The sequence below is a fragment of the Furipterus horrens genome, unplaced genomic scaffold, assembly GCF_987537825.1.
Source record: "Furipterus horrens unplaced genomic scaffold, mFurHor1.1.pri manual_scaffold_8, whole genome shotgun sequence".
In the NCBI taxonomy this organism is placed as follows: domain Eukaryota; kingdom Metazoa; phylum Chordata; class Mammalia; order Chiroptera; family Furipteridae; genus Furipterus; species Furipterus horrens.
In genome coordinates, this window is record NW_028327178.1 from 103,713,117 (window position 1) to 103,740,341 (window position 27,225).

Here is a 27,225-nt window from a genome sequence, read left to right on the forward strand (position 1 = left end):
CCGGAGCGGGTTCCTTCAGCTGTCGGAAGGTGGCTGCTCAGCCCTGGGGAAGAGTCCCCTGCATGCCAGGCAGGGACACAAACTGGGTCTGTAGGTGGCTCCTTATTACCTGTGGGTTCTGCTGGCTGCCTCTGTTTTTGCCCCGATGGTTTGTTTATTTAACGGAGAACAGCTGCCCACATGAGGAACCCAGACAAAATGGTCGATTATGTCTGGGTGCCTTCTGCTTCCCAGAGTTAATGGGTGCTGTTTCCAACATTCTCTTGGGGAGCAGCCACCTTCGAGGCAGGCCAGCCGAAGCTCAGTGGAGTCCATTGATAAACGTGCAGCCCCGATGTGACAATCGCCAGCTGCTGGGTCTCAGCACAGTGGTGCGGGCTCATGCCCGCAACTGGAGTGGCAGGGGTGGCAGGGTACCTGGGCCCCACGCCTCCCGCAGGGAGCGGGAGAATCTTGGTTTGACCCAGAGGTCACTGAGCTGAGCGGGCCCCTGGGCATGGTGCTGGAAGGATCTTCCCTTTCCTGCTCTATGCCCAGAGTGTCTGCTATGGCCAAATCTACCCGCTGACGTCCCCCCCACATTCCACCCCTGCCCATCCGGGAGCGCTCACCCCTTTTGTCCGGGGAGCGTCCATGAGTGACCTTCCCAAGGCACAGCATGGAGCACACCCACCCTGGGACCACACAGGGATCAACTGGAGATGAACCTCTGTCCCCAGACTTGAGGGGCCAAGTGCAGAATGAAAATGGATGGCCACTTCTCGGTGTCGGCCTGTCATCTCCGCCATTGAGCCAAGGCTTCCGATTTTTAAAGAGAAGCTTGAAATCCATTTTTCACAAAGAAATGACATTTCATTTTTAAAAAGGTGAGAACAAAACCACCAAGCAAACAAAAGCAAGAAAACTAGTGAATTCAGGCCCGTGGAGACCACGTGGGACTCGCCTGTGTTCTGGCTCCGGCCTGCCCGTTGGTGACCGTGGGGCCAGAGCCTGATGTCCCAGGGCTGGGTTTGAGTCTCACTGCAGTGAGGTACTTAGCAGAGCATCGGGTTTGTTTCTCAGGACAACCGCTCAGGCCGCCGTGTGGAGAGTGAGTTGAGGGCGAGGGCAGAGAAGGGGTGCGGACCCGGCACCAGCGGCTGTGGGGGGCGGGGCTTGGGAAGACCTCACCTACGGGATGAGGATGGGTTGGGTGTTGCAGTGGGGTGTCTGGTCTGGATGGCCTGGGCTGACAGTGGTTCCGGTTAGCGGGCGGGTTTGCAGTGAGTGACGTCACTCTTGAAAGTGACTCACGTTTCCTCGTTGGTAGACGCGCGTGATACCCGGGCGGATGCGGGTCTCTGGAATATAGCAGGTGCCCCTCGATGAAAAATACTCGTGTAAGTATATTTTTATCTTGTCTGTAATCAGACAGTTGTGGCCACTGGCCATGTGATGCAAAGCCTAGGGGTCTTGGTGTTCAAATGGGGGGACCTCAGTGCAAATCGTGGGCTGGAGGTGGGGCGTCAGATCTCCGTCTAGGAAGTGGGGTCGGGAGGGCAGCAGCTGGAGGGGGGAGGGGCCGTGGCTGGAGACTGTGGGTCAGGAGCTGGGGCCCCAGAGAGGCCTAGTTCTGGGGGGCTGTGGCGTGCCCTGCCCCCGCACCTGGTGAGCCTTGGTCTCCTCCCCTGACGGTGTGTCGGTTTGGATGTGGCTGCCAGTATCTTGGCAGAACTTCTGAGGGCTCTTCCTCGGCTCGTGTTCATGTTAATGCTTTCCTCCTGCTAAAAGCAGAATCCATGGGGATCCAGGAACATTCTAGAACTGCTCCCAGAGTCAGCATCATCTATAACGAGATTGCAACTGCTTTTGTCCCTGCTGCTGGGGTCCTCTGGGCAGGCGCTGCCCACTCTGGGAGCCCCCACCCCTGTTCTCCTGTCTCCAGGGCCTCGGCCTTCCACGGCCAGGCCATCCGCTGCGGTGGTCCCCAGGCTGGGGGAGGCCCGGGGAGGGGTCGGGCAGGCTGGGCAGGAGGGCTCTGACGGAAGCGAGCGCCTTGGTGTGATGTGCAGGCACCGTGAGGCTGGCCGGCCCACTCCTGCTGGCAGGATGGGAGACATGGGAGCTGCTTACAGAAATGAGAAGGGCTCTCCTCCGGGTCAGAGCATTCTGGAAGACCGGCTCCCCAGGAAGGACAGCCGTGCGTGGCCTGAGGTGCCCAAAGTGCAGAGGTGGTTGGAGAAGGGAAGTGGGGACAAAGGGGAAGGTCGTGCCTGGGGCTCAGAGCAGCGGGTGTGAGTCCCAGCCCTGACTTTTCCGCTGTGTGGCCCGGGCACACCTCCCCTGGCCTCTCTGAGCTGCTTTCTCCTCCATGAAGTGGCTCCATCACAGAACCTACCTCTTAGGCTCTTGTGAGCCCCGGGGGAGGCCATCTTTGGGGAAGAGACAGCAGCCTCTGGCCTTGGCAGTGACCAGGACGGCAGTTCCTACCCCGTGGGGCCCAGGGCACGGGACTGGAAACAAAGTCTTCTCCATCCAGCTCCTCCGCAGCCCAGGGAGACTGGTCTGAGCCATGTGATGTGAGCCTGGAGCCACTGCCAACTCCGATGCCTGCAGGTCGTGTGGACGAGTGAGTCAGGCCAGGCGGGACTGAGGCAACCGATGGCCAGCTCTCTGCAACCTGCAGGAATGGGGCCTGGTGTGGCCAGATAGTTCTGTGGTTCAAGAGAAATAGGAACTCAATATTTATTGGAAACATCCCAGTACTTCCATGTTGGCAGCTAACTCATTTTTGAATTTGCATGAGCCAAAAGCTGCCGTGTCTGTGGGCCAGATGCTAACTAAAGGCCACCCGTCTGTGATCCCTGAGGACGCTGGAAGCAGGGACCCCTGAGGGTCCTTGGCTGGAAAGCAGATGTTGAAGGGACATCCCAGGTCCTGGAGAAGAGCTCAGCTCCAGGGGCCGCCTTGTCCTGGCTGGGTGCTGGGGCCGATCCTGGGTTCAGCTCTGCCAGTTACCAGCCGGGAGATCTTGGGCAAGTGCCTCTCTGAGCCCGAGTTTCCTCTTCTGCAAAGTGGGATGGTGGCCACCTGCATGTCTCCATGGCTGTGAGGATGCGTCCTTCATGGGCGGGGCTCTCAGGAAGTGCTTACGACTGTCACTGGGGTGGAATTGAGAGACGCCAGGGGCTTGGATTGTGCAGACAGCTGGAGCTGCTGCTTGTTTGCTCCCTACCCCCAGCAAATGTTTTCATTTTAGAATTAGCGACAAGTAGCTATGATAACACAGAGTTCCCACATACCTCTCTCCCAGCTCCCCCTGTTAACATCTCCTTTCCCTGGGCCTGGGAGACATCAGTACATTGCTATTCATTAGCTCCACAGTTTTTCATATTTCACTGGTTTTTCCCCAACGTCCTTTCTTGTTTCAGGATTGCATCCAGATACCAACCGTGTTCTAGAGTTGCTCATCGGGTCTCCTAGCCACCGCTGGTCTGTGCCAGCTTCTCAGATCTTCCTTGTTTTTGATGATCTTGACAGTTTTGAGGACTATTAGTTGGGTGTTTTGTACCATATCCCTCAATTAGGGCAGCTCTGATGTTTTTCTCATGGTTGGACTGGGGTTGTAGGTTTTCGGGAGGAACACCCCAGAGGTGAGGAGCCCTCCTCATGACATCATATTCAGGGGACATGCTGTCACCATGACATTGTGTTGATGAAGCCCTGACCATCTGGCTGTGGGGGTGCCAGCCAGGTTTCTGGGCGGTCACTCCCCCGACCGCCCTTCCATATCCTGTGCTTTGGAAGCAAGTCGCCAAGCGCAGCCCCCACTCAAGGGTGGGGGGGCACCGTGAAGCTTCAGCTCCCGGAGGACGTAATACACACAGAAGTCATTTGGAATTAATTTGATATTTGTTGCTTCTCCTCCTATCTGCGTGCTCTTACATCTGGCAGTTTTTTATTTCGGAGATGATGCCATCTCATTTTCTAAACAACCTCAGTTTGAGTCCGGGCTCTACCCATCACTGTCTGTGTGGCTGGGCAGCTCACTGTTGACTGGAGGGAGGATGTGAATAGGAGCAAATGTGTCAGGCGGCCTGTGTTTATTTGGGCGACAGAAACAGACTAACTAGTTTAACCAAATAGGCTTTGCGTTTTTTCCTCACATGACAGGAAGTCCTGAGGTGGCCATTAAAGCGCGTGGGTCTTCTCAAGGAAGTGGTCAGGGACTTGGGCTTCTCCGGGCTGCTGCTCTGCTGTTCCCAGCACGTGGCTCTTGTTCTCATGTCCCACAGTGGCCGCAGTACCTCCAGCATCACTGCTGTGTTCTGGGCAGGACTCCGTGAAACTGACGGTGTGACCCCCATCAGGAAAGTGAGGCTCAAGAGGATGAGAAACTCCTGTCGGAAGGGAGTGAGTGCTGTGAGGGTGGAGACTCTGTGTGTCACCCGGGACACAGCCTGTGTAGCTGTTCTGTCCTCGGTGGGAGGGGCCTCTCCCGGGCCCCTGGGGCAGGGCGTGCCTGGTGACCTGGGGGGATGAGGACGGGCCTCCAGGCACTGGAGCTCCCGCCATTGGTCAGCCTGGGGCCTCAGACCTCCTGGGGCCGAGCCTGTGGAACCTCAGAACTGGCCCATGAGTGGGACAGCCTGGGGTGTCTTCTTTAAGGGTGGAGGAGGCTGATGGAGCCAGGACAGGCTGGAGCTGCAGGGATGGCTAAATAACCCTCAGGCCTGGGGACAGTCAGCCCTGCGGGCCTGGCCCTGCGGCCCGTGTCTGCTGACCTGCTGCTCAGTGCCCGCTTGTGTGGGAGATACAGGGAACGGTCTGTTGTTCTTGTTTCTGTGAGGAAGACAGAGTTAATTCAGGGGCCAACGATGGCCTGAGGCCAAAGCCGGCCTGCCACTGTCTTTGTAAATAAAGTTTTACCGGCACGCAGCCATGGCGTTCGTACGTATCATCTGTGGCTGCTCTGTGCCGCACGGGCAGTTGAGCAGTTGTGACAGAGACCATGGGCTTGCAAAGCTTGAGCTACTTACTGTGTAGCCCTTCGCAGGACTAGTTTGCTGACCTTGGCCTTGATGGAAAGCAGCCAGGACCGGGGCAGGGCAGCTGGGGCTTCCTGAGAGAGAGAGAGAGATACGGCTGGGCCAGGACCTACGAGGGATCGTGGGAGCTCTCCAAAAACACTTGCTGCAATAGCCATTTGGGGTCTTTAAAAGGAGCTGTTGGGGTGCAGATGCCAGGACTGGGGGCAACTCTGAGGCATCTACCAGAAGCCTCAGGCTGTGGAAAACAGGGGCCGTGGCCCACAGGACAGCACCCCTCGGCTCGGCTACCTGGGGCCACCAGGGGTTTGTTTTCCAGGAGAAGCTGGCAATCTGGTTTTCTGGGAAATGTTTGCAGTTGATTCCATGTTACAAAATCACAGGCACATGTGCCTCTTGTGTGTGGGCTGCGAGTTTGGGAACTCGGGTGTCCGGCGTGGAAGTGAGGAAGATGGGGAGCGTGGGTAGACCCGGGAGCACACCAGGCCTGGCGCCCTGGAGGTCTGTCTGGTGGAGGATGGCAGGTGGGCTCTGAGATGGGGGAGGGACTGAGGGTGTCTGGGAGGTAGGGGGCGTGGACCTGCGCTGTCAAGATGTCAGGCTTCCACGTCTCCAGGCCTGTCCAGAGCTGGCATGAGCCCTGAGTCGGACACCTACCCTTACATACCTGGCTGCCCTAAGGGGGACTCTCAGCAGCGGCTGCGGGTTGAGGGGTGAGAGGTGGAGATCTCTGAAGTTCCTTGAGCAGTTCTCAAGGGTTCATTTGCTGCTCTGTCCTCAAGGGGTTGAGTCAGTGGCAGGAGCCTGGGAGGAGAGAGGGTCATAGGTGGGGCCTAGACTTGGAGGTGAACAGGCCTGGGCGGACCCTGGTTCCTGTGACCTCTGACATGGGGATGACTCCCTTCATCGTGGGGAGCCAGGAGAGGCCAAGACGAAGCAGGCGTGGCAGGGCTGGTCTTCACGGCATTTGGGTGCCTCCGGGGGATGCTTCCATTCTCCCCATAGCATTTGGGGTGCCAGGCTCTTTTCAGCCTCATAGATGGGCCCTCACCTGCTGATTCAAGAACTGGTTTCCAAGCACTCGCTGGCAGCACTGTGGGTCTATTACTTGTTTTGAGCAGGACTCCAGGTTGCATGTGACACCGACCCAGGTCAGCTTGGCTTAAGCGAGGAGAATTCCATGGCTCCAGAACAGGAAGGGCCCCAGGGTAACGCTAGCTCAGGCAACTCTGGATCCAGGTGCTCAGATGATATTGCCAGGTCTCTGTCTTGCTCCGTCTCCCAACTCAGCTTTCCTGTGTTGGCGTCCTTCTCAGGCAGGCCCCCAGCGTGGTGGCAGAAGTGGGCCTCAGACTCGTGGCCATTCTCACAGGAACCTGGGTGGGACTGGGGACAGCCCTGTCTCAGCAGCAAAAGTCCCAAGGCTGCTTCTCATTGGCCCAGCTTGGGTCACATGCTCTCCCCTGAACTAATCACAGGGGGGGGTCAGACCTCCTTTCACCCCTCCTTCCAATGTAGGGTGGGCTGGGGGACTGGCACAAGTGATTCCACCAGAAAAATCAAGATGCCCTCACCAGAATGGGAAGCGGAGGCTGGGCAGGCAGCAACGGCACACACCCACCCGCTCTCTAGAGCAGCGCGTGGAGATGAAGAGGCCACATTCCGGGTCCCCTTGGCTCATCACGGGCCACCTGTTCGTGGCGGATTTTGGTACAGTCCTTCATCCAACTGCGAGTCACTTTCCTGCATTTCTCCACACACCCCAAGATGTTGTCAGGGGCTTGCTCCAGGGCCGAGACGGAGCTCCAGCCTCCACAGCCTTTCCACCCATCGTCCAGGCCGGGGGCCCTTGGAAAGGGGAGGGTGAGCCTGTCCGCAGGGGTTTGTCCTCAGAGGCCCCGTGGGTTCCTCATGAGAACCCCCTTTTCTGAGTTCACATGCAGCAGCTCTTTAATAAGCCCCGGGGCCCTCTGGCTGGGCTCACCTCCCTGCACCCCCTTTTCCTTGCTTTCCAGATGCAGGGATGATAGTTCCTTCCAGCGCGAGGAAAGAGCTCATCATTTCTTGCATCTGATCTCGCTAGATCTAAAGACGCCGTTACATTTAAAGCTGCTATCAGTCTCTTCTGACCACTTCTCGGGGCCTTCATTGTTAGATTGACTTTCCGCCTTTTTTGGGAGTCTGTCCCCTTGAGGGAGGAGGCAGAAGCCCTGTGTTGGTAGAACCAATACAGTTGGGCCAGGACACTGACTCTGGCCTGGCCTGGTCACTGGCCTTTGGGGACCCTCATGGGCCCTTACCCTTGCCTGGGCCCTAAGCCTGTCCTTTCAGGATCACAAAATGCTCTTTGGCCCCCAAGCCATGTGTCAGGATGAGGGAGCTTGTCTTTGAACTGCCGTTATTCACTTGGCTGTTGTACTTTGTAGGAGGCACTGGCTTGCGGGCCAGTTCTCAGGAGGAGCTGGGTGAAGATACTCTGAAGCTCTGGGTTGCCCCGACATTGCACCCCCAGCTGTGAGATGCATGCCGTGGCTCTCTCCCAGTTGTGTTCTGGTCACAGTGCCATTGGAGGACTTGGGTCCGATCTGCAGGGATAGGATGCAGCCCAGGAAGGTGCTGGGAAAAGGGGCACAGGGGGCAAAGGCCGGTGTCCCAGGTGCCCTCCAATAGGCTGAGCCAAGGCGGGCTGATCGGGGCTGCGTGGACGCAACATTCTGTCTGTCCTTGTGTGAGGCTGGCTTTTGGCCAAGGTCAGTAGCTGGTCCTGATTTTCCAGATGTGGGCAGGTATGTGCTCCCTAGACACCAGACTGCAGGGCTCAGACATTAATTAGGGTCCATCCGCTCCCACCCTAAACCCCATCTGCCCCGCTGCCCGTCTCCCTAGTGGAGCAGCGACGCACAGCCTGGCAGACCCTCTGTCCTTGAAGCCGACACAGTCGTCGGGGTCAGCCCTGGCTCTTCATGGGAACCGCCTGGGAGCTTTGAAGGTACCCAGATGACCAGGCCACACCGCCGGCCAGTGACATCAGACTCAGGGCAGGGTCTGAGCATAGTCATTCGTAACTCTCCCAGGAGACCCCGCGTGCAGCCAGATTTGAGGGGGTCCTCAAGATGCATATATAGCCTGGAGGGTCCTGCTAACTAGATGGGGTGCCTGATGGAGAATCCCCCCTTCCCAGGCTCCCTGTAACAAAAGACACACCGGAAATAAGGAAGCACTTCTTAAAACTGTTCTATTAAAACAAACAAAAAAACTAACACGTGCATATGGGACACACTGCAGGCGGCACAGATGGGTCCTCGGGGAAAGAACAGTCAGCCTGTCCCTCTGTTCCCCCAGCGGCAGGCAGGCCCTGTGCCCAGGCTCCTGGGGACCCTGCAGAGCTGTCTGTGCCCTCGCATGGGTCCTCACTTTCTCAGTCTGTCCCTGCTGAGGCCTGCCTGGCGCTCCACGGAGACCGGGACCCGCGTGACGGCCCCGCTTCCCTCGGGCGTGCCGGCTTCGGCTGTCACAGGCCCAGCTGTGAAAGCATCATGGAGTCTTTGGGCACAGGATGAGGCCCTCCAGCTGGCATTCTTGGATCGCAGAGCAGGTGGAGTCACATGACTGATTGAGCACCCCGTTTTCTGTCATTCCAGAAACGGTCTACGCCGGCACCCCCGACGTTCGAGCTGCCCACGTTGTACAGGACCGAGGACTATTTCCCTGTGGATGCTGGGGAGGCGGCGCCCCAGATCGCCAGCTGCCGCCACCGTCTATGAGCACCATGGTCCTGCCCTCAGGGACGCCGGGAGGTGCTCGCCCGTGTCCGGCAGCTTGCGTGCCTCCTTCTGTTGTCACCGTTATTGATTTATTCGCTGAGTTTCCTCCTTGGCTTCACGGGGCACCACGGGGCTTGGAGAAGCAGCTGGCACCTGCGTGTGGCGGCGCCTCTGGGAGAAGCCGCAGAAGGCGTTTTCCACCAGCATTTGGCCGTCAGGTCTGAGGAGCCACCGTGCCTGAGGGACAATGGGGACTTTCTCTTTGAAGGGCTTTGCGCAGGAGCCACGGGGGACTCACTCCTTACTCAGTGTGACCGGGCTGTGTGGTACCAGGTGTATCCCGGTTGGTTGGTTTGTCGCGAACCCCAGTGCCCACTGGTGTGTGAATTGTCTCAATAAAGGTGGCAGGAGCTCACGTGTGGTCTGGGTGTGGGAACAGGGATGGGGGGGTGCCCAGTGCCTTTTCACTCTGGCTAAGTGTTTCCTCCAAGGCCCCTCCTGCCGCCTGGGCGAACCTGCCTTGAGATCTCCTGATGCAGCCCCCCGCCTGCACCTGCCAGGGGGCACCTGCCGGCCTGCAGATCCCAGCCGGCGACGTGCAGAGGGCACTAGGACTTCCCAGTGTCAAAGGTGTGTTTGCTCTCATGTCTCCCCATGCAGGCGAGTTTCCCGCTGTTACCTTCCAAATCCAGATTCCACACGCTAGTAATGCATATTTCCAGTTTTTCTGGAATTCCTCGTAGAGCCAAGAAAACACACGCATGCACACACACCCAACTGCAGACCTGCACTAGAATTTCAAGGAAAAACCGACTTAATGAATCAGGTGAGACAGCGGAAGAGGAAAAGTTGCATCTTGCCGATTTTAGGATAATTTTTGGAATTAAAAGACAAAAGTAGACCCCTTCTTTCAAGAAGAGCTGACCTTTTTCTGCAGTGATGACTTTTGTAAACGTCTATAGTTTTTTATTAAAATGTTGTATACATTATTTTAAATCATGGCAGTCTAATTTACATACAGAAAAGCACACCTTGGTGTGTGGCTCACTGGGTTCTCACAAGCTGAGCACATCTGTTTACCTCTCCCCCAGGTGGAGAAACAAACCAAGTGACGTGGCAGCGCCCAGAACCACCCCCCGGGCCCCCCCTGACATCTAACAGGGCAGCCCCCATTGTAGGCTTCTATCCTCTGTGGGCTGGAGGGTGGCAGGAGGGTGTCCACACAGTATGCCGTCCTTGCGTCCGTCTGCCCAGTGGACACTGTGCCCGCGGGAGGCGCCCCATGCATAGGTATGATCATTAATTCTCATGGCCGCGTCGTATTGATCAGGACTGTCTTCAGTGAGGGCCGCTTAGATGCTCCCTGCACCCCAGTCTGCTCAGCAAGATCATAGATTCGATGGGAAGTTAATTTTCCAGACAAGGGGTGAGGCCACCAGCTTCCAGAAGGTTGAGTCTGTGTTGATCACTGGAGAGCCCAAGGCCTCTTTGTTCTTCCAGAGCCGGAACCAGGTAGGTGCCAGGAAGGGGTGAAAGGTGATGTCATGTGATCAAGCCGTAGTGACTTAACTGTCCTAAAATACAGACCCACCGGGCAGAGGCTGAGAGCTTATAGGCTCCGAGGTCAGCCTGTCTAGGGGGCATCACCTCCTGTATGGCTCAGCTGCGTGACCCTGGGCTAGTTGCTTACCCTCTCTGAGCCCAGCCTTCTCCTCTGTAAAATGCAGAGGATAATGGCACCTGCCTGCTGGGTCATTGTGAGGATGAAGCAAGATGACCCGCGTCAGCCCTCGGCACGAGCCCGGCCATGGGCACTTGGTAATGGGTGGCTGGGTGGGGGGAGGGCCGGGTGCTGCTTTTCTCAGTTGACCGGTGGCACTTAAGAGCCTCAGCAGCAGTGACTGAGGAGTGCCCTTAAACATCATAGTAAGGACAAGTCAAGAGTGAGAGCTACCGCATGTCCAAGTAGCTCACTCTGGCTTTGCTGGCCCAAGTCAGTGACGTTGCGTAAGGACATCTCTGGGGAGATGGTGGCTAATGGACTAGAACTGGCCACTCCAAGTTCCCGGGGGACTGCAGTGCCAAGCAATGAGTTTTAGGGACAAGTGCAAATACCTGGGGAAGGGAAGGCCAGACACAGAGCCTGCCAGGAATTCCCAGCCTCGGTTCTTTTCGCTTCTGCAATTCTGGAGCGCCTGTCCTTGTCCCAGGTGACTTGCCAGGCATCCCCTTTAAAGCAAGTGCCCGACTTGTTCACCGACTCACGCAGGTCCCGAGTCCATCGCAAGGGTCACTTTGCAGCCTAGGAAAGGCGGTAGTTTTCTTTCTTCTGTGGTTGTGGTTGGAGAGGGACACCATTAAAGAGGCCATGGCAAATTTTCATAAGCAAAGCTCTTCCGCCAGTCACCTCCCCACTTCTCCAGGGGGTGGGAACTCACGTCTGTCACAGCAAGAGGGTTCAAGACGTGGCCCCTGGGTTGACAGAAATGTGTGGTTTTCCCTGAATTGTGTTAAAATTGTTTGCATGTGGAGACAACTGTGTAACCATCTGGAAAAAAGTGAGTTCCATACCTCCGCCTGCACGCCAGGAGCAGGCCCGACATTCCAAGTGGGTCAGAGAGCAGTTAAATGTATAAAAACTAATTTATGAGGAGGCAGAAACAGTACAGAATCATACCAAATCCAGACGCCATAAAAGCTAGATAAAATTGATCATGTATAGCCTTGGCTGGTGTGGCTCAGCGGATTGAGAGATGGCCTGCGAACCAAAGGGTCACAGGTTCAATTCCCGGTCAGGGCACACGCCTGGGTTGCGGGCCAGGTCCCCATTTGGGGGCATGTGAGAAGCAATCACACATTAATGTTTCTTCCCCTCTCTTCCCCTCTCTTCCCCTCTCTCTAAATAAAATCAAAAAATTGATTATATATATATACATATATATATATATGTATATATATAATTAATCGTCTGCATGGCAAAAAAAAAAAAAAAAGAAATCCCAAAAACAAAATAACAAAATCCTGAGCAAATTTGAAAGACAAATGGCCACAAAGACAAATGACAAACAGGGAGAAGATATTTGCAGCTCATATTACAGAGGGACAAACAGCTCCTAGAGATAAATAAGAGAAAAAAAAAATAGAAAAATGGACAAAGGCTAAGAACAGGCATTTCACAGAAAATGCTAACGGCCTTTAAACATTTGAAAAGCTGGCCAACCACAATCTATACCTGTAAGTATGAAAAAAGGTTGAAATTATTCAGCCTGCACTTACCAGGCTGGCAAAGATGAAATGTCTTTTGAAGACAGCGCTGGTGGAATTTTGAAGAAACATTCGTTCTCAGACATTGTTAGAAGGACCCGTTCTCGTGGCTGTCCCTAGCAACAGCAGAAATACCCTTGAACCTAGTAAGTCCACCCTTAGGGATCCAGCCTCCCAATACACACACAAGAAGAACAGTAGGTGCAAAGAGTTTTTCACTGCGCATTGAAATAGGAAAAGAGGAAAGAACCTAAGTGTCCGTCTCTATGGGATTGGCTTAGTTATAGCGCGTCCATGCGTACACGGGTAGACGGAACCCCTGAGGTGGTAACAATGGATTAGGAATTCTTTGTGAATCGGTATAGAAATATCACCAAGATAAGAAAGCCGAAGTGCATAAACATGTACATGATAGGCCACCACCTGTGTGTCAAAGAAAGGCATGGAGGTTCTCTGGGAGGATAAAAACAGAAATTCAAGAACAGTGACTATCTGTTTTGGGTGAGAAGTGGGTTTTTTGTATACTTTTTGGATATTTTTGGTGTTTACCTATTCCAAAAATTAAATTAAGATTGGTTATCAGCAATTAAAAATTGGACAGTCCAGGCAAAGAACTGGATCACCAGTTTCTCTTCAAAAACTGGGACTCCCGGCAATGCTGGGCTCACGTTCCTGTGAGGCAGCAGTGAGCTACAGCCGAGCCGCTTTGGAAGGTGCCTGTGCTCCGGATTTCTCTTGTATCCAGATGATTCACTAATTGACTTTACCTGCCTGGCATTTGAGAGCCTTAGAACCATGGAGAGTTTACTCCCAGGATACGGGGGTATGTGCAGGATCATCGCAGTTCAAGCAACTGGCAGGCTAGCAAGCATCTCTGTGCCCCAATTTCAGATTCCATGGGGACAGGGGTGGGGGGGGGGTTTCCTTATAGAAATGTGTGCTGTCCATGGCTCTCCTTTTGGGCGTAACTGTTATAAAGTCAGACAAAGATGTCACAAGAAAACTACAGGCCAATATGTCTCATGAATATAGGTTCGATAGTCCTCAACAAAATATTAACAGACTGAATCCAGCAACCTAGGAAAAGGATTATATACCATGACCAAGTGGAAACCCCTAAAAATGCAAGGTTGGTTTAACACCTGACAATCAATGCAGCACACTATTAATGGAGGTCAAAAACCCTGCGATCACTTCAACAGAAAAAGCACTTGACAAAATCCAACATCCATTTCTGATGAGAGCTCTTCGTCCTGAGGTGGGAAGGGGAGTCGCCAGTGGGGAGGGTCAGGTGATTTGTCGACCCAGGCAGCTGAAGGCATCAAGGCATTTTCCTCCCTTTCTTAAAGCAAAATTCCACTGTGTCATATGATCAAGAGCACAACCATTTGGGGGTTTGGAAAGATTGCAAGCCCTTCTGACTCTGAACCACTATGGACGGGCAGGGCGCCATCGACTTGCCTCTGCCCTCTGGACCGGGATGTCTGGCCCGTCTGCTTTGCTGGCTACCCATGATGCGAGTTGGAGGAAGGGGTTCAGAGCAGGCTGCAGCAGATAAAATGTATTTGGTCAGAATAAATGTATGGTTCCCCTGAAGAACCAAAGCAACCCATGCTGAGTGTCGGAGGCCTGTCCTTCCACCCAGAAGGACTTCCTCCTTGGGCCTTCCCGGGAGCTGCTCTGTTGTTCATCAGCCCTACTCTTCTGGGCGAGCCAGGCCCAAGGTGCAGGCGAGGGAGAAGCCCTGGGGGAGCACCCCGAGCATCAGGTGCATGCTTCTCTTCTGTTGGCCTGGCCAGTGTGGCTGCTGCGAGGGCTCCGGCCAGGCAGCGCTGGTTCTCCGTGTGGGCCCGTGGTCCCATTGCCCTGGGGACATGAGGGCGTTAGCTTGCACACGTATGATTGTGTGTGCCTTTGAGTGTGGACGTGGGTGTTTTAGGCTGTCTGGTGTTTATTGAGTAGCAGGAAACCTACAGCAGATCGATAGTATTAATAAGGGAAAGTCTCACACTGTAGCCCAGGTTCACTTGTGTGTCTTTAAAACAGTGGTTCTTGGTCTTGGCTGCCCATTGGAATCAGCTGAGCCACCCGACTCCCCCACCAGTTACATCAGAGTCCCTGGGGGAAAGGCCTCAGCATGGCTCGGTTTTGTGACCTCAGTGTGCGCTGGGGCTGGGGAGCAGTGCTTTTAAAGAACAGCAGTCAAGAGATTTTAAATATTTTAAATATTGATTTGAGAGAGAGAGAAAGTAAGGGAAAGAGAGAGAGAGAGAGAGAGAGAGAGAGAGAGAGAGAGAGAGAGAGAGAGAGAGAGAGAGGAGTTGTTGTTCCACTTATTGATGCATTCATTGGTTGAGTCTTGCATTTCCCCCGACTGGGGTTTCGAACCCACAACCTTGGTGTATTGGGACGGCGTTCTAACCATATGAGCTACCTGGCCGGGGCAGTCTGATTTCTAAAGGAGGATTTGCTACCCTTCTTCCAGTTTTGACACCTGCACTCTGTTTTCCATGCATGACGAAGCTTCGTTTGAAAAGTGTAGTGGCCTCAACCTCTGTCTCAAGCCTTCCTGGATTTGGGGTAGGACTGGTTTTGCGTTGGTTCCTCTTTTGGATTGAATGGCTTCTACCCCAGGTCCAAGATGTGTGCTGACTGATCTAAGCCAATAAAGGTAATCCTGGCTCAGCAACTCACCTACGTAGCTCTGGCCTAAACCACGGGCCACAGAAATTTGTTCTGGAATGGTCAACCTGGCTCTGAGTTTAAGAGTCTTGTTCAATAGTGAGGGAGGGGAAACCCTGTCAGAGAAGGTGAATGAAGCACCTGATGAATACCAGGGTGCCTGCCTAAGATGAAGGAGACCACGTGGGTGTTAGGATGAAAGGACAGAGGATCTGAGCCCTTGCTTGATGTCACTGAGCAGCCTGCCCCACTCGGGCACAGTGGGTTACCTGCATGTCCCCTTTATTAAGCCCAGTCTTTGTTGGAATTCCTGTTATCTGCCAGTGAGCATCTCATTTCATGAAAAAGGAGTCTAAAGCCAGAAGAATTAGGTAATCCCAGACTTCCCTGGGAAGCACTGTGAGCCAGAGCCATCTCTTGACTTACAGCTGGGTGCCACCGGCATGCGTGAGGTACACAAGCCACACAGACAGACACAGGCTCATGCAGCTCTTTGTCTGGACTGGGCAAAGGAGAAAGTCTCATTTGATGCGAGTGTGCCCGGAACCCCTCTGATGTTCCTTCTTTAAAAGAAAACAATTAGGAAACATGTTTAGAAATGTTTCATATATATATTTTAAAGATTTATTTTTTTAATATTTAGAGAGGGTAAAGGAGGGAGAAAGAGGGAGAAACATCCATGTGAGCTACATGGATCGGTTACCACTTATCCACATCCTGACCTGGGACCGAACCCACAACCCAGGCCTGTTCCCTGACCAGGAATCAAACTGGCGACTTTTTGCTTTGCAGGATGATGCCCAAACAAGCCATACCGGCCAGGGCTCATTTTTCTTTTTAACAAACAGAGCAAGTCTCAGGTTCACATAGCTCAGCAAGCAATTACAGGTGGCAAAAATTTAGTATCATGTTTTGTCTGTCTTGTATTTCTTTTTATGGATAAAGGCTTTTATTAAACAGCAAATTATGCTGGTTGTCCTTTCATTTGTAGAGACAGTTTCCCTTTTAAAAAGGCGAGTTGAAATGTGCCAAGTACATGAAGGAGTTCTTAGGCAGATGTTGCAAAAATGATGATGGCAGCGTGGATGAGTGTCGTTTGGAAACGCTGCGTCAGGGGAAGGATGTGTTGGTCTAGAGACAGGGTCTCATGTGTCTTTGCACTCACAGCAGACAGCCTTCCCCTCGAGGCTAGTCCTCAGCCAAGACCAAGGTTGCCTGGTGTGGCTGGGAATCCCAGTGACCGCACTCAGAGAGCCTGAGTCCAAGTTCGCTCCTCTGAACCTTCATGTCCAGCAGCCTGGCGCTAATACTCCCTTTATAGGACTTTTAAATTTGGGGCTGGGAAGGACTGTTCCAAGGACTCAGATTACCTTGGAATCCAGGGCCCTGCAGCTTAGTCCCAGGGGCACTTCAGTGATGTTTGCCAAGGACGTGTTGAGTAAATCTGTACTCAGGAAGTGCTGAGCTCCAGGTGTTTTCAGGAACGTCGCACCGGTAGGAAAGGTGCCCAGATGTCCCCTCCTTGGAGGATGGGCTCTGAGTTGGAGCCTCTTGGCTCCTTCTTCCCAGAGGAGCCCCCAGAGCTGTGCTGGCAGACGCAGCCACGGGGGTTATGCCGTGGTCTCTGAGGCAGGGTCTTTTTAATTCCTAGATCCCCAGGTGGCTGCTGCCCTTCCTCAGCTGTCACACTCCGCTCCAGTCTAGATGGGGCCGATACAGCACCGCCATTAACATTGGAAAAGCTCTTTTCTTTCTTTCCACTTTATCAATTTCAAAAAGGTGAACAATTTGCATATTAGGATATCCATTTGGCTTCATTTAGTAATAAAGGTACAGCAAGGTTTTTATTGCAAAAACCAGTTCGGGTTAAAATGCCTGTACATCTTTCTAAGACCTGATGGTGTACTGGGGAGTCGGGGGAGGCTGGGTTGTGTCTCAGAGGCACACACACCACGTTCTGAAACACACACACACCTGCAACAATGGCCCTTTGTTCTGTCACAGCGCCATCTGTCCCGGAAATGACTATGGACCTTCCTTCCTGTGTCCGTTTGGTGCACTTGGAAATCGTGACCTAAGGATGTTCGGGATATGCCATTTTCACCTTGCATGCTGGCCTGTGAGCCCAGTCCCCACTAGATTCAAGTCACAGTGCATATTAAAGTGAAGTTGATGGGACGTGGCAGAATGCAAAGGGTGACCCTCCTCAGGTGCAAGTTCGCACCTGTTTTCCAGCTCACCTTTCAGGGGTGGCTGGTAGAGAATGCCTCGTTTTTACTTCCTGTTGAGTTGATCTCAGCTGTAGTCTCTCTGCACTGAACGGTGGCCAACTGATAGTTGGAATACCATTTCAGAATGGTGGGAGCTGCCTCTTCCTTTTACTTCATCTTCTGGGGTTTTGTTTTTAGACTCTGGTGGAACATGCCTGCAAGTGCCAACCCAATAAACAAACTTGGTGGGGGGGCGGTGAGCATCACAGTGGGTAGAAAAGACCATTGCTGGGCTGGGGGGTGGGGTGGCGGCAGTCAGAAGGCTCACCTGATGCTCTGGGAAACCAAATACACTTAAATGTCCTATTAAACTTCATCAGTAAGGAGCCTTTGCATCCGAAGTGGTTTCAAGCTTCAGTGTGGCATGGCATCACCTAAAGATGATTTCGGGGCCCCACCTGGAGGGTTTGCTGCTATTGCCCTACAGTGGAGCTGGAGGGAACCCCCGTTCGTGGCAATCCTTACTTGGCAAAAGCCACTTCTAACAGCTTCTAGTGAAGGGCTTCAGATGGGGCACCCCCCCTCCCGCACCTTTGCTCGATCGTTCAGATCTGGCACTCACTCGTTCTTTTGAAATAGTGTGCAGTGTTACAAACGGGCAGGCATTTGGACCAGACAGACACACAACTACGAGGCAATAAGAGACACAGATACTCTACAGCTTGGATCTCACGTGGGGACAAAGAGCTATTTGATGGAGACCCTGTAACTGCTCAATGACAGGGAACCGAAGATGGGACAGGGACAAGGCTTTGATGTGCTGAAAAGGGAGAGAAACAAAGTGCTCGTCAGCCCGACTCTGGAATCATGGCCACAAGAACTCTGGAGGGCAACAAGTTCCCTGGAATTGTGTTTTTCCTTGGTAAAAAGAAAATCTACAGGGTTGTTCAACTTCCAGTTATACTCTCTAATGATGCAGCAGTTTGCCACAGCTTTTATTTTTGGATTATTCCAAAAGCAAACAGTAGCAACAACATTCTTTTAATAAAATGGCTTTTATTGAGACACTTTTAGGGCTTCTGCAACATTTTCAGTTGGTCCACTTCTTAGGTGGCTAAACTCTTCTGAACATCAACAAGGCTCACTCCCGCCACCTCAACAAGGACGCACTCTCACCGTCGCTGCTCAGAGTCCGACCAGGACCCCCCCACTCGGGGCTACTGCGCAAGCCTCTCACTAGTACCCCACGGAGGACTAAAAAGCCCAGGCCCAATTCTTCCCACCTGTTAATTAGGCAGAGTAATTTCAAAACAAATGTGAGCCGGCTTAAATTCAGCTAGTATTACTATCCTCAAGTATTAGACCTTACCTTCTCAATGCCATTTCCCCCCCCCACCCTGGTTTTGGTATTTGGGGACATCCTGTCCTTTATAAATATTAGCTGGTGTCCACAGAATGTCTAACCTAATTGTGTAACAATTAAATTTAGCCCCATGCCAGCCCCTAACACCCTAAAGATATTTATGCTTTTCTCCTGTCTTGAGTAGCATGACATTTTAGGAGGTAGGTCAAATTTCTACTCTCAGGTAACAAAAGCATTAACAAGATTAATCTTTTGAAAGAGTCTTAGAAATTATAAAAACCGGCCACTTCGGAACTCTTTAGGCCAATATCCCTGCATGGATTGGAGGATCCCATCATTATTAATACCTGCTGAAAACGTTGGCTAACACTGCCTCCTTGAAAATTACGGATCTTATTAGTATGAGTCGCTCTTGGGAATCTTTGCATAGTAAACATACCAGCTCCTTCCATCTTGAAAGCCCTCCAAACGTGTGATCTCCAAAGCCTTTTTCTTAATAGCAAGATGGTCAAGAGTTTTAACAAAAGAGAGTAGTTACCTGTTTAGTACAATTGTTCCCATAAGGTGAAAACTAACATTTACTTCATTTAGAAGGACACCTGGGCATTAAGATTCTGTTTGCAAATTAATGCCAACTTATGTTTACATCCTTTTATCATTGAGACATTTACATAATATAAGTAGGTTCTGCTCTTTTAACAAAAGGGAAACTAAAAAAAAACTCAAGGATGTTTATTTTAGCAGTTAAAAAGGAAAAAGACAAAACCAAAAGAATTTGTTAACAGGTGCCACGAGAGCATTCTTTATGTCACTGGCAGACCGCGGTCTTCCACAAGTGTCCTCAGCGGCTGTGGCTTCCGTATCTGAGGAGCGCGCCATGGCACCACCTGGCACCAGACAGAGTGGACACAGAACTGTAATGTGTAATAAAGCAAATATTTACATTAAGCACAATACAGCGATTTATTTAGATGCTTAAAATGAATACAAAGGGAAATAAAGATCACAAAATTATACATACTACAACAGTGTGTCATATATTAGATGGTATAAATGAATACACCACGTGGTGTTTAACTAAAGATAAAACTAAATATCCAAAATGCAGCGCTCATTGGTTTGCTGCTGCAACACAACACGCTTTCATACAGATCTAAAAGGTGTCAAAGTTAGTAGCTGCAAAGTCAATTCTCGCATGTGATTTTAGCTTAAAAGATTTCAGAAAACAGATCTGAAATACCAGTTTTTGTCTGTCAGCTGTAATGTCAAGAATATTCAGAACAAGAAAAAATTCTATAATACAAGAGTCCAGATATATATCTTATGTGGCTGGCCTCTGTTGCAAGATTGTACAAGGTTATGTGCAAAAACTAAGTCTGTTGAAAAGTCCATACTAGCATCGTTTCAAGCTTTTGCTAGGTAAACTAGATACAGCGTTTATTACACAGCAAGGGCAACACTAAAAAAAAGAAACCTAGGGTGGGTACACAGTAACAGTATCATAAGCATCACTTGAATAGGTCTAAAAGACTGTACAAATATACATTTCAACTATTCAGAATGAGTACATGAAAAAAACCAATTTTCCCCAGAGTCTACTATACACGGTGGACTGGCAGCTTGTGTGTTGGCCCTATGCTACCAGGTGGGTCAGTGTAACACTTCTTCGGAGGACATCCGACCGAACATCTTACAGAGGGAAAGAAATGTTGAGAAGGCAGATAAAATAAACCTTTGCTTTCCTCGCGTGCACACGCAGGCCACCAGCCTGTCGGTTTTTCACATTTCGTTACTGTGTCACAGCAAGTTCTGAAGCAAGAGCCCGTGTCCCCGAAGTAGCCATTGGGACTGCAGCGGCCCCCTGTCCTTACAGCCTGATGACCCAGTGCTCAGAGGCAGTACCAGTTAGAACACAGACTTGCAGTCACACTCCAAGGAGAAGCGCGTCCCAGGCCGCAGCCTGTCCCTGACGCCGGAGCCTGGCCGTTACGCCTGCTGGCTGCTCAGCTTGACTCCGGTCAGGCTGCCGTGCATCGGCTCGGCGACCCCGTCAGCCATGTTCTCAAACTGCTCCCCGTCCTCGCTGTCCATTGTGCTGTTCTGCCACTCCATCTGTGGGGTGGGTAAGCGCTCATCATTTTCAGATGCATTCTTCCACTGTGACTGGTCCTTGGACCAAAACCCTTCAACTTTTCCATAGGAACTATTCTTCCACTTCAACTGCTCCCTGTCGCCTTGCGTGGCAGCCTTTTTTTGGGCAGCTGGCTTACTGCTCCTCGTGTCCTCACTCTGGGAAGACTCATCGGACCAGGTTCCTGGCTTCATTTCACATGCGTTGTCCTCAAAGTCCGACACCTGCTGGGAACCAGGGCCACTCTCAGATGGAGAAGCACCGTCTTTCCACTCAACGACATCATCTTGGTCAACCTCACTGTCAGAAGCATCATGCATGAGCTTGGCTGGTTCCTCGGTCAAATGGATAGTTTCATACTTGGAACCACCGTCCTCTTTTTGGTGTAGCTTCTCCTCGGACTCGAAAGCATCCTCGGAAATTACCTTCGGTATGTGCTCCTCTGGGTTATCATTAGGGATTTTAGGCTCAACTTCAAAAACAGGGTCAAAAGGGCTACCGCTTCCATTGGATTCTTCTTCCAAATTTTCAAAACTGTCTGAGGAGCTGTCGTCTTCCTTCCCAAGGTTGAGCTTTTTGTCAGCAGTTTTACTAGCATTGACTCTGGAATCCTTCTCGTCGTGATTTTCGAACAGCCACTCAGCATCAAAATCCATCTCGTGCTTCACTTTGTTTAATTCTTTCATGTTGAAGCCCAGTAACACGCCAGGCTTGTACTTCTCACAGTCCCGGACACACTTCTTCCTCTTGTTGCTGAAATGGGAAGCGATGTCACTCTTCCACAGCCACAGGCTGGCCGCCAGCTTCTCAATCTCTCTCCTGGTCGGGTAGGGCTGCTTGTTGAAATACTTCGTTAGGAAGCTTTTCCTGGCTTCATAGGAATCATCTTCATGACCCTTGGGGTCTAAAGCTAAAACCACAGGTTCCTCGGGCTTCTCTTCAAAGAAGCCGGGGGAATCGCTGTCATCTTCGAGCTTCCGCTTCTTCAGCAAGGGGAATTCCATCTGCTCGTAAGTGCGCTTCACAGGCGCCAGGCCCGGCGACTGATTGAGCCGAGACGGCGCGTTGGTCTTGTCCTGGCCGTTCTGGGTCTTTCCGACCCCCCGGCAGTGAACTAGGTGCAGAGTGATGGTGGAGGCGGTCATGTTGCTGGTGTACACGCCAAGGCAGTGGATACACTTGTAGGTGAGCTTTTTCTCCACTGGGTGAACCGTCTGGATGACCTGGTGCCGCTCCCGCAGGTGGTGTGCGAGGGCGTCCGAGATGGGCCCTTTGAGGATCGAAAAGCAAAGAGGGCAGAGGGTCTTCCCGACGTCCTTTTTATAGGGCACTGCAGCTTGAGGTGAACTTTTCACAGGGATGTCTGCTTTCTCCTGGGCTTTTGGCTGCGGCTTCGGAGGGACCGGCGGGTTATTCTGGGCATGGTAAGCAACAGATTCAGCGGGGGCATCCCTCAGGTTATATGTGGTGACGAGGAGGTGAATGTTAGTGTGGCTACCCTGCTGCAATGTCAAATCAAAACTCAAGGTAGAGTCTGTCTTAGGCCCCATCTCCTCATCGATGTGAACCATCCTCATGTGCGCCGCCATCTTCTCCACGTCGTTGAAAGTTGAGCGGCAGTAGGGACAAGACAGGCCATGGATCAGCATGTGGTTGAGAAGCGTGTCCGTGGGCAGGTAGCGATTACAGTAGAGGCATTTGCTAGTAAAGTTGTGTATTTTCATAATGTAGTTGGCTACGGCCGGGACTTTCTCCGCTTTGTGTTCCTTTTCGAAGTGCACACTGTAGACATTTTCGGGAAAAAGCTCATTACAGATTGTACATATCTTCCACTTCTGGGTGGAGGAGGTGTTGGCCGGGGGCGGGCCCGTGGCAGCAGCGGCAGGTTTGGAAGGGGGCTGACCTAGCGCTCTGGAGGCCTGGGCCTGGGGGAGGGAAGGAGACTTTAACTGGCCAGACGGGAGAGGAGAGGCGTTAGCAGACTGCAGGGAGTACCGTGCCGGAGCCTGGGACCTCTGCTCTGACCCAAGCCCGTACGACCTCCCATTGCCACTGGGAAGTAACTGCTTCACAGACTGAGACTGCTGAGGGACAGACACGGGCGCGCTGCCACCCAGGCCCAGCCTCAGCGACTGACCGACGCCGTAGCCCTGGCTTACGGATTTGACGCCGTAACTGTTCTGCTGCAGGTGAACGTTGGACATCACGTTGACTCCTGTAGAATTTAAGTTAGGCTTTGGTATGGAGAGTCGATTCACCATCTGCTGTGAAGGCAAAGACCGGACATTTCCAGAAGCAAGGGGACCAATTCTTGACTGGAGTCCCATGCCCTTCTTCTCTTGAGGTTTGGGAGCAATGAGCATCAGAGGTTTGGATCGGGGAACTACCACATTTGTGTGCCCAATCATGGCAGTGACCTGATAGCCTATGCGTTCATGGTCTTCGATGACATGCTGCACCAAAGCTTCGTAGGACTTTGGCATGAAAAGGCATCGCTTGCAGTGAATACTACCCTCTTCCCGGGCGTTAGAGCCTAAGGGGACAGCACCGTTGAGCGATTTTTCTCCTGCCTTTGCTATGTAAGGTGCTGCCACATGCTGAAAATGTTCCCTGTAAATGTGCTTCCTAACTATTTCATAAAGCGGGTCTCGGTAAGTGCACTTCTTACAGTAATACACAGCTTGCTCTACACTGTCAGCCTGCTTAGGTTTAAGGCCATCGTTTTTGCTTTTATCTTTGAAAGTGCTGAGGCTGCTACTTGGGGCGCTGGCGTTTGGAGCATGAAATATTTTAATGTGTGTTTCCAGAGTCTTTTTGTCTGCATTGAAGGTACAGTAGGGGCAATTAAGGAGAATCCTATTTTCAAAGTCTTCACTATGGACATTCCGAAAATGACTTTTGTAGGCAGAGAAGAATTTTGAAGAAAATGGACAAGCGCTGCAGCAAAAAGGTTTTGTCCGATAATCCTAAAGAAAAGACAAAAACTGGGATCAGAACGCCACTCAGGCAACACCAGGTTCTAGGGTTTTGTTCCCTCTCTAGTCTTAATAGAAAACTTATTTTTAGAACTGAAACTCTTAAAAGCATTTTGTTCTTTGGCAAAATAAATTTATGAAATATAAACTCAAGTGAGGAACCTGTTTTAAACTAAATACTTTCGAGTCCCACAGTGTAAGTAAAAAACTCTGTTCTAAGTTCTTCCTCCATGCTGAGGAAAGACCAGTTGCATCGGCTGACTGGTTTTAGACAAACCAAAGACAAAGAGCTTCAAGACAAAACATTCTATAGTTAGAAATGACAAGAACAAACCACGGGTAATCACTTTCACCCTGTGACCCAGCATGGCTTCAGACTCAGTACACAGGAAAATGCAGAGCCCAGAGCGCGGTAGGACAATCAGGCAATAAAATATAACGATACACCTTTTATCCTTCTCACCATGGAAAATTTTCATAGAAAAAAGGCGCATCTTCAAAAATCTCCAACATTTTCCCCTCTGACTGAAGTCTAGTACAGTATTCAGATTCCACTGCTGATCAAACACCTGATGGGAAAAGCAGGCTTTCTTCTACAAGTCACGCTATTTGTTCCTTCGTAACCAAGAGCAGCTTTAACCTTTTCAAGGTAATGAAGCGACAGCTTCTACGGCTCAAATTAATTAAATAAAAAACGTCTTACAGACTGTGAGGAGTCCATAGTTCTACAAAAGGCAGAAGTGCTGGTATCAAAGGGCGACCTTCAGAACTATGCTCATTAGCACTTGTGTAGCTGGTCCTTGGGTGAGGACAGGTGAGACACGAGGTTGGCCAAAGACTGTATTTTCTTTCTAGAAACCTACTTTGTTTTAGATACTGATTTCAATCAAAATGAAATACTCTATCTTTTCTTAAATCTCAACCTTTCTTTAGTGTAAGAATATGAGGCTTTGGGATTCATAAAACTGAGTATGTGTCTCACTTGGAAGCTTTTTTATTCTAATACTGTTTATTGGTTAATATCTCTTCCTACGGAATTAATAAGACAGAACCAAGTTAACTATACTATCAAATTTTGGAGGAAGAATTTAAAAGTGTTAATTCCCTGACAAGTATGGTCCAACAGATGAACAGATCAATAATCCAGAATTACAGCCACTACTGAAATAGGTAATGGTCAAGTTTGAACTGACCATCACTTCTTCCTGTGGAAAAGGAAATACCACCTACTCACTTCCTCTACGTCTGTCATATCTTCACTTAGTGATACCCGCTGCAACGCTAGTGCCCTGTGCTCAGTTTTTAACTCCAATTCGTAAAAATTTAAGTCACACCTTTCTGTCACTCTTATCTTACAGAGCACCACCGACCCCTCCCCCTCCCACAGAGGTGGGTGACATCAACATAAGTAAGACAATTTAAATGGAAGAGCCAGCTGGCTCGTCCCTCTCTAGAAAAAACAAGGGCTGCAATGGGCGCCCCAGATGAACAACGTGCTGGGAGGGTTTTAGACACCGACGTAGCACTTTTTGGGGAGGGGGTAAATGCTGGTACACAGGGGGCTTCCGAACTGCTTTTTACATAAGAAAATTTACTTTTTTTTAAGAGAGGGAAAAGGAGGGAGAAAGAGAGGGAGAAAAACATCAAGGTGTGATTGCCCCTCATGTGCCCCCACCTGGGGCCTGGCCCGCAACCCAGGGCAGTGCCCTGACTGGGATTGAACCAGCGACCCTTTGGTTAGCACTGAGCCCCACGAGCAGGGCGGGCCGCAGAACTTTTAAGTAACAAAATTTCTAACTTTTATACTTGAAGATTTAGTCCAACGACAAAACAAAAACAACAAAGTTCTTCCTAGTTTTCCTTACCACTTAAAGAGAATATGAAATACAGTCATGCGTCGCTTTACCAACAGATACACATCCTAAGAAATACATCGTTCGGTGATTTCGTCGCTGTGCGAACCTCCCAGACCAGACGGGTTAGCCTACTGTACCCCTAGGCGGAAAGGTATACGGCCTGTTGCTCCCAGGCTACAAAACCCTGTACATGTTACTGTACTGAATACTATAGATAACTGCAACACAATGGGTGAGTATTATGTATCTAAACACAGAAAAGGGGCAGGAAAAACATGGTGTAAAAGATAAAAACTGGCACACCTGTACGTAGAGCGCACTTACCGTGGATGGAGGCTGCAGGACTGCAAGGTGCTCTGGGTGACCCAGGAAGGGAGTGGTGAGTGAAGGCGGAGGCCTGGGACATGACTGTCCACTACTGCAGACTTGATGAACACTACACATGTAGACTACACTAAATTCATTAAAAATTTTCTTTTAATAAATTAATCTTAGCTTACTGTAACTTTTACTTTATAAATTTAAGTTTTTTAATGTTTTGACTTTTTATAATAACTGCTTAAAGAATAAAAACATCGTATAGCTGTATAAAAATGATCTTTTCTTTATATCCATATTCTATAAGCTTTTTGCTAGAAAGAACAATTTTTAAACTTTTTTGTTAAAAACTTAAGACACACACATTAGCCTAGACCTATACAGGGTCAGAATCATGAATATCACTGTCTTTCACCTCCAAATCCAGTCCCATTGGAAGGTCTGGTCTTCCAATGCACGGAGCTGTCATCTCTGATGACAACGATGTCTTCTTCTGGAGGGGGTATCACTCTTCAGAGATGTCCATGGTGGTTTGCTTGAATAGTTTTTTAAATCACAGATTTGCCTGTAAGCTGATAATGCACCATGAACAGTTCTCTCTGTTAATGAGAACCCTTCCGTGTTTGGGTCCGTGTTTTCAAACTTTTTAAGGAGCTTGTTGAAGTCTGCAGAAGCTTTTCTGCTCAACCCCTCACTGTGAAGTTCCTTGGCTCGGGGGAAGGGGTTCTTTTCCTTCTCTTGCAGTTTCCTGTCCTCTTGCCTTTTCTTCGGCTATGTGTCCCTGTTCCAGTCCTAACGACTCCTCATTAGTCAACTCTTCAGAAACCACCCCCAGGAGCTCCTCAATGTCATCCTTATCCAGGCCCAGATTAAAGTTGTTTGCTATCTCAACCACAGCCCGATTGATTTTTGCAACCTCCTCATCCTTGGCAAATCCTTTGAAGTCATGGACAAACCTCTGGAGCGTCTTCTTCCAGATGCCTTCCATGCATTCCTAGGTGACATCACCCCAAGAAGGTTCTTATGCAGTCACAGATACTATAATCCTTCTAGAATTTCATCAGTGTCTTCTCTCTCAGTTGCAGGAACAGCCCGGGCAAAGGTCATGGCTTTAAAAGTGGCTATAACTCCTTGATTTATTAGTTGGATCAAAGAGGTGGTGTTTGGAGGGAGAAACACTACTTTGATATTGGGGTGGAGATCACCAATAAAAGGAGGATGTCCAGGAGCATTATCAATAGTAGGCAAAATGTTTAAAGACATGTTATTCTCCAAATAGTGCTTCTCCATTTTGCTGGTGTAGCAATTCAGGAGGGCATCTTGGAGGAGGAGCTGGGTCATCATGACTGCCTATTACTCCTGGAGTGCACTGGTTGTGTGCTTATTGATATGGGGAAGACCTCAGGGGAGGGCGGGGGGGTTCTCCCTGTGCCAGAACACAAAGGTTTCCATTTGTAGCCCGTAACACTGCCCCCAAGCAAGACTGTTATCCTGCCCTTAAGGCCCTGAAACCTGACACTGACCTTGGCCTCCTTACGGATTCAAGTCCTTTCAGACACCCTTTTTTGGAGTGGTGAGGCTTCATCCATACAGAATGTTTGCTCTGGCAAGTGATTTTCCTCTATAATAAGCTTA

The 27,225-nt window shown here is 50.8% G+C and overlaps 2 protein-coding genes across 5 annotated transcripts in view; one reads left to right on the forward strand and one right to left on the reverse strand.

Annotated features, from left to right (window-relative positions):
- The window catches only part of BCAS4 (breast carcinoma amplified sequence 4), a 48,939-nt gene extending 40,148 nt beyond the window's left edge, over positions 1–8,791 (forward strand). The window contains exon 5 of the mRNA XM_090286565.1: positions 8,669–8,791. Coding sequence (XP_090142691.1) covers positions 8,669–8,791 — 123 coding nt within the window. The remainder of the gene's footprint in view (positions 1–8,668) is intronic.
- A 10,398-nt stretch (positions 8,792–19,189) lies between these two features.
- Positions 19,190–27,225, reverse strand: part of ADNP (activity dependent neuroprotector homeobox) — a 32,057-nt gene continuing 24,021 nt past the window's right edge. For 3 of the 4 annotated variants that reach the window (XM_090286567.1, XM_090286568.1, XM_090286569.1), the window contains one exon: positions 19,190–23,407. In XM_090286567.1, coding sequence (XP_090142693.1) covers positions 20,297–23,407 — 3,111 coding nt within the window. In that variant the 3' untranslated portion in view covers positions 19,190–20,296. Of the gene's footprint in view, positions 23,408–25,596; positions 25,717–27,225 lie in introns of those variants that run through there. The other variant, XM_090286570.1, reaches the window with a different exon arrangement.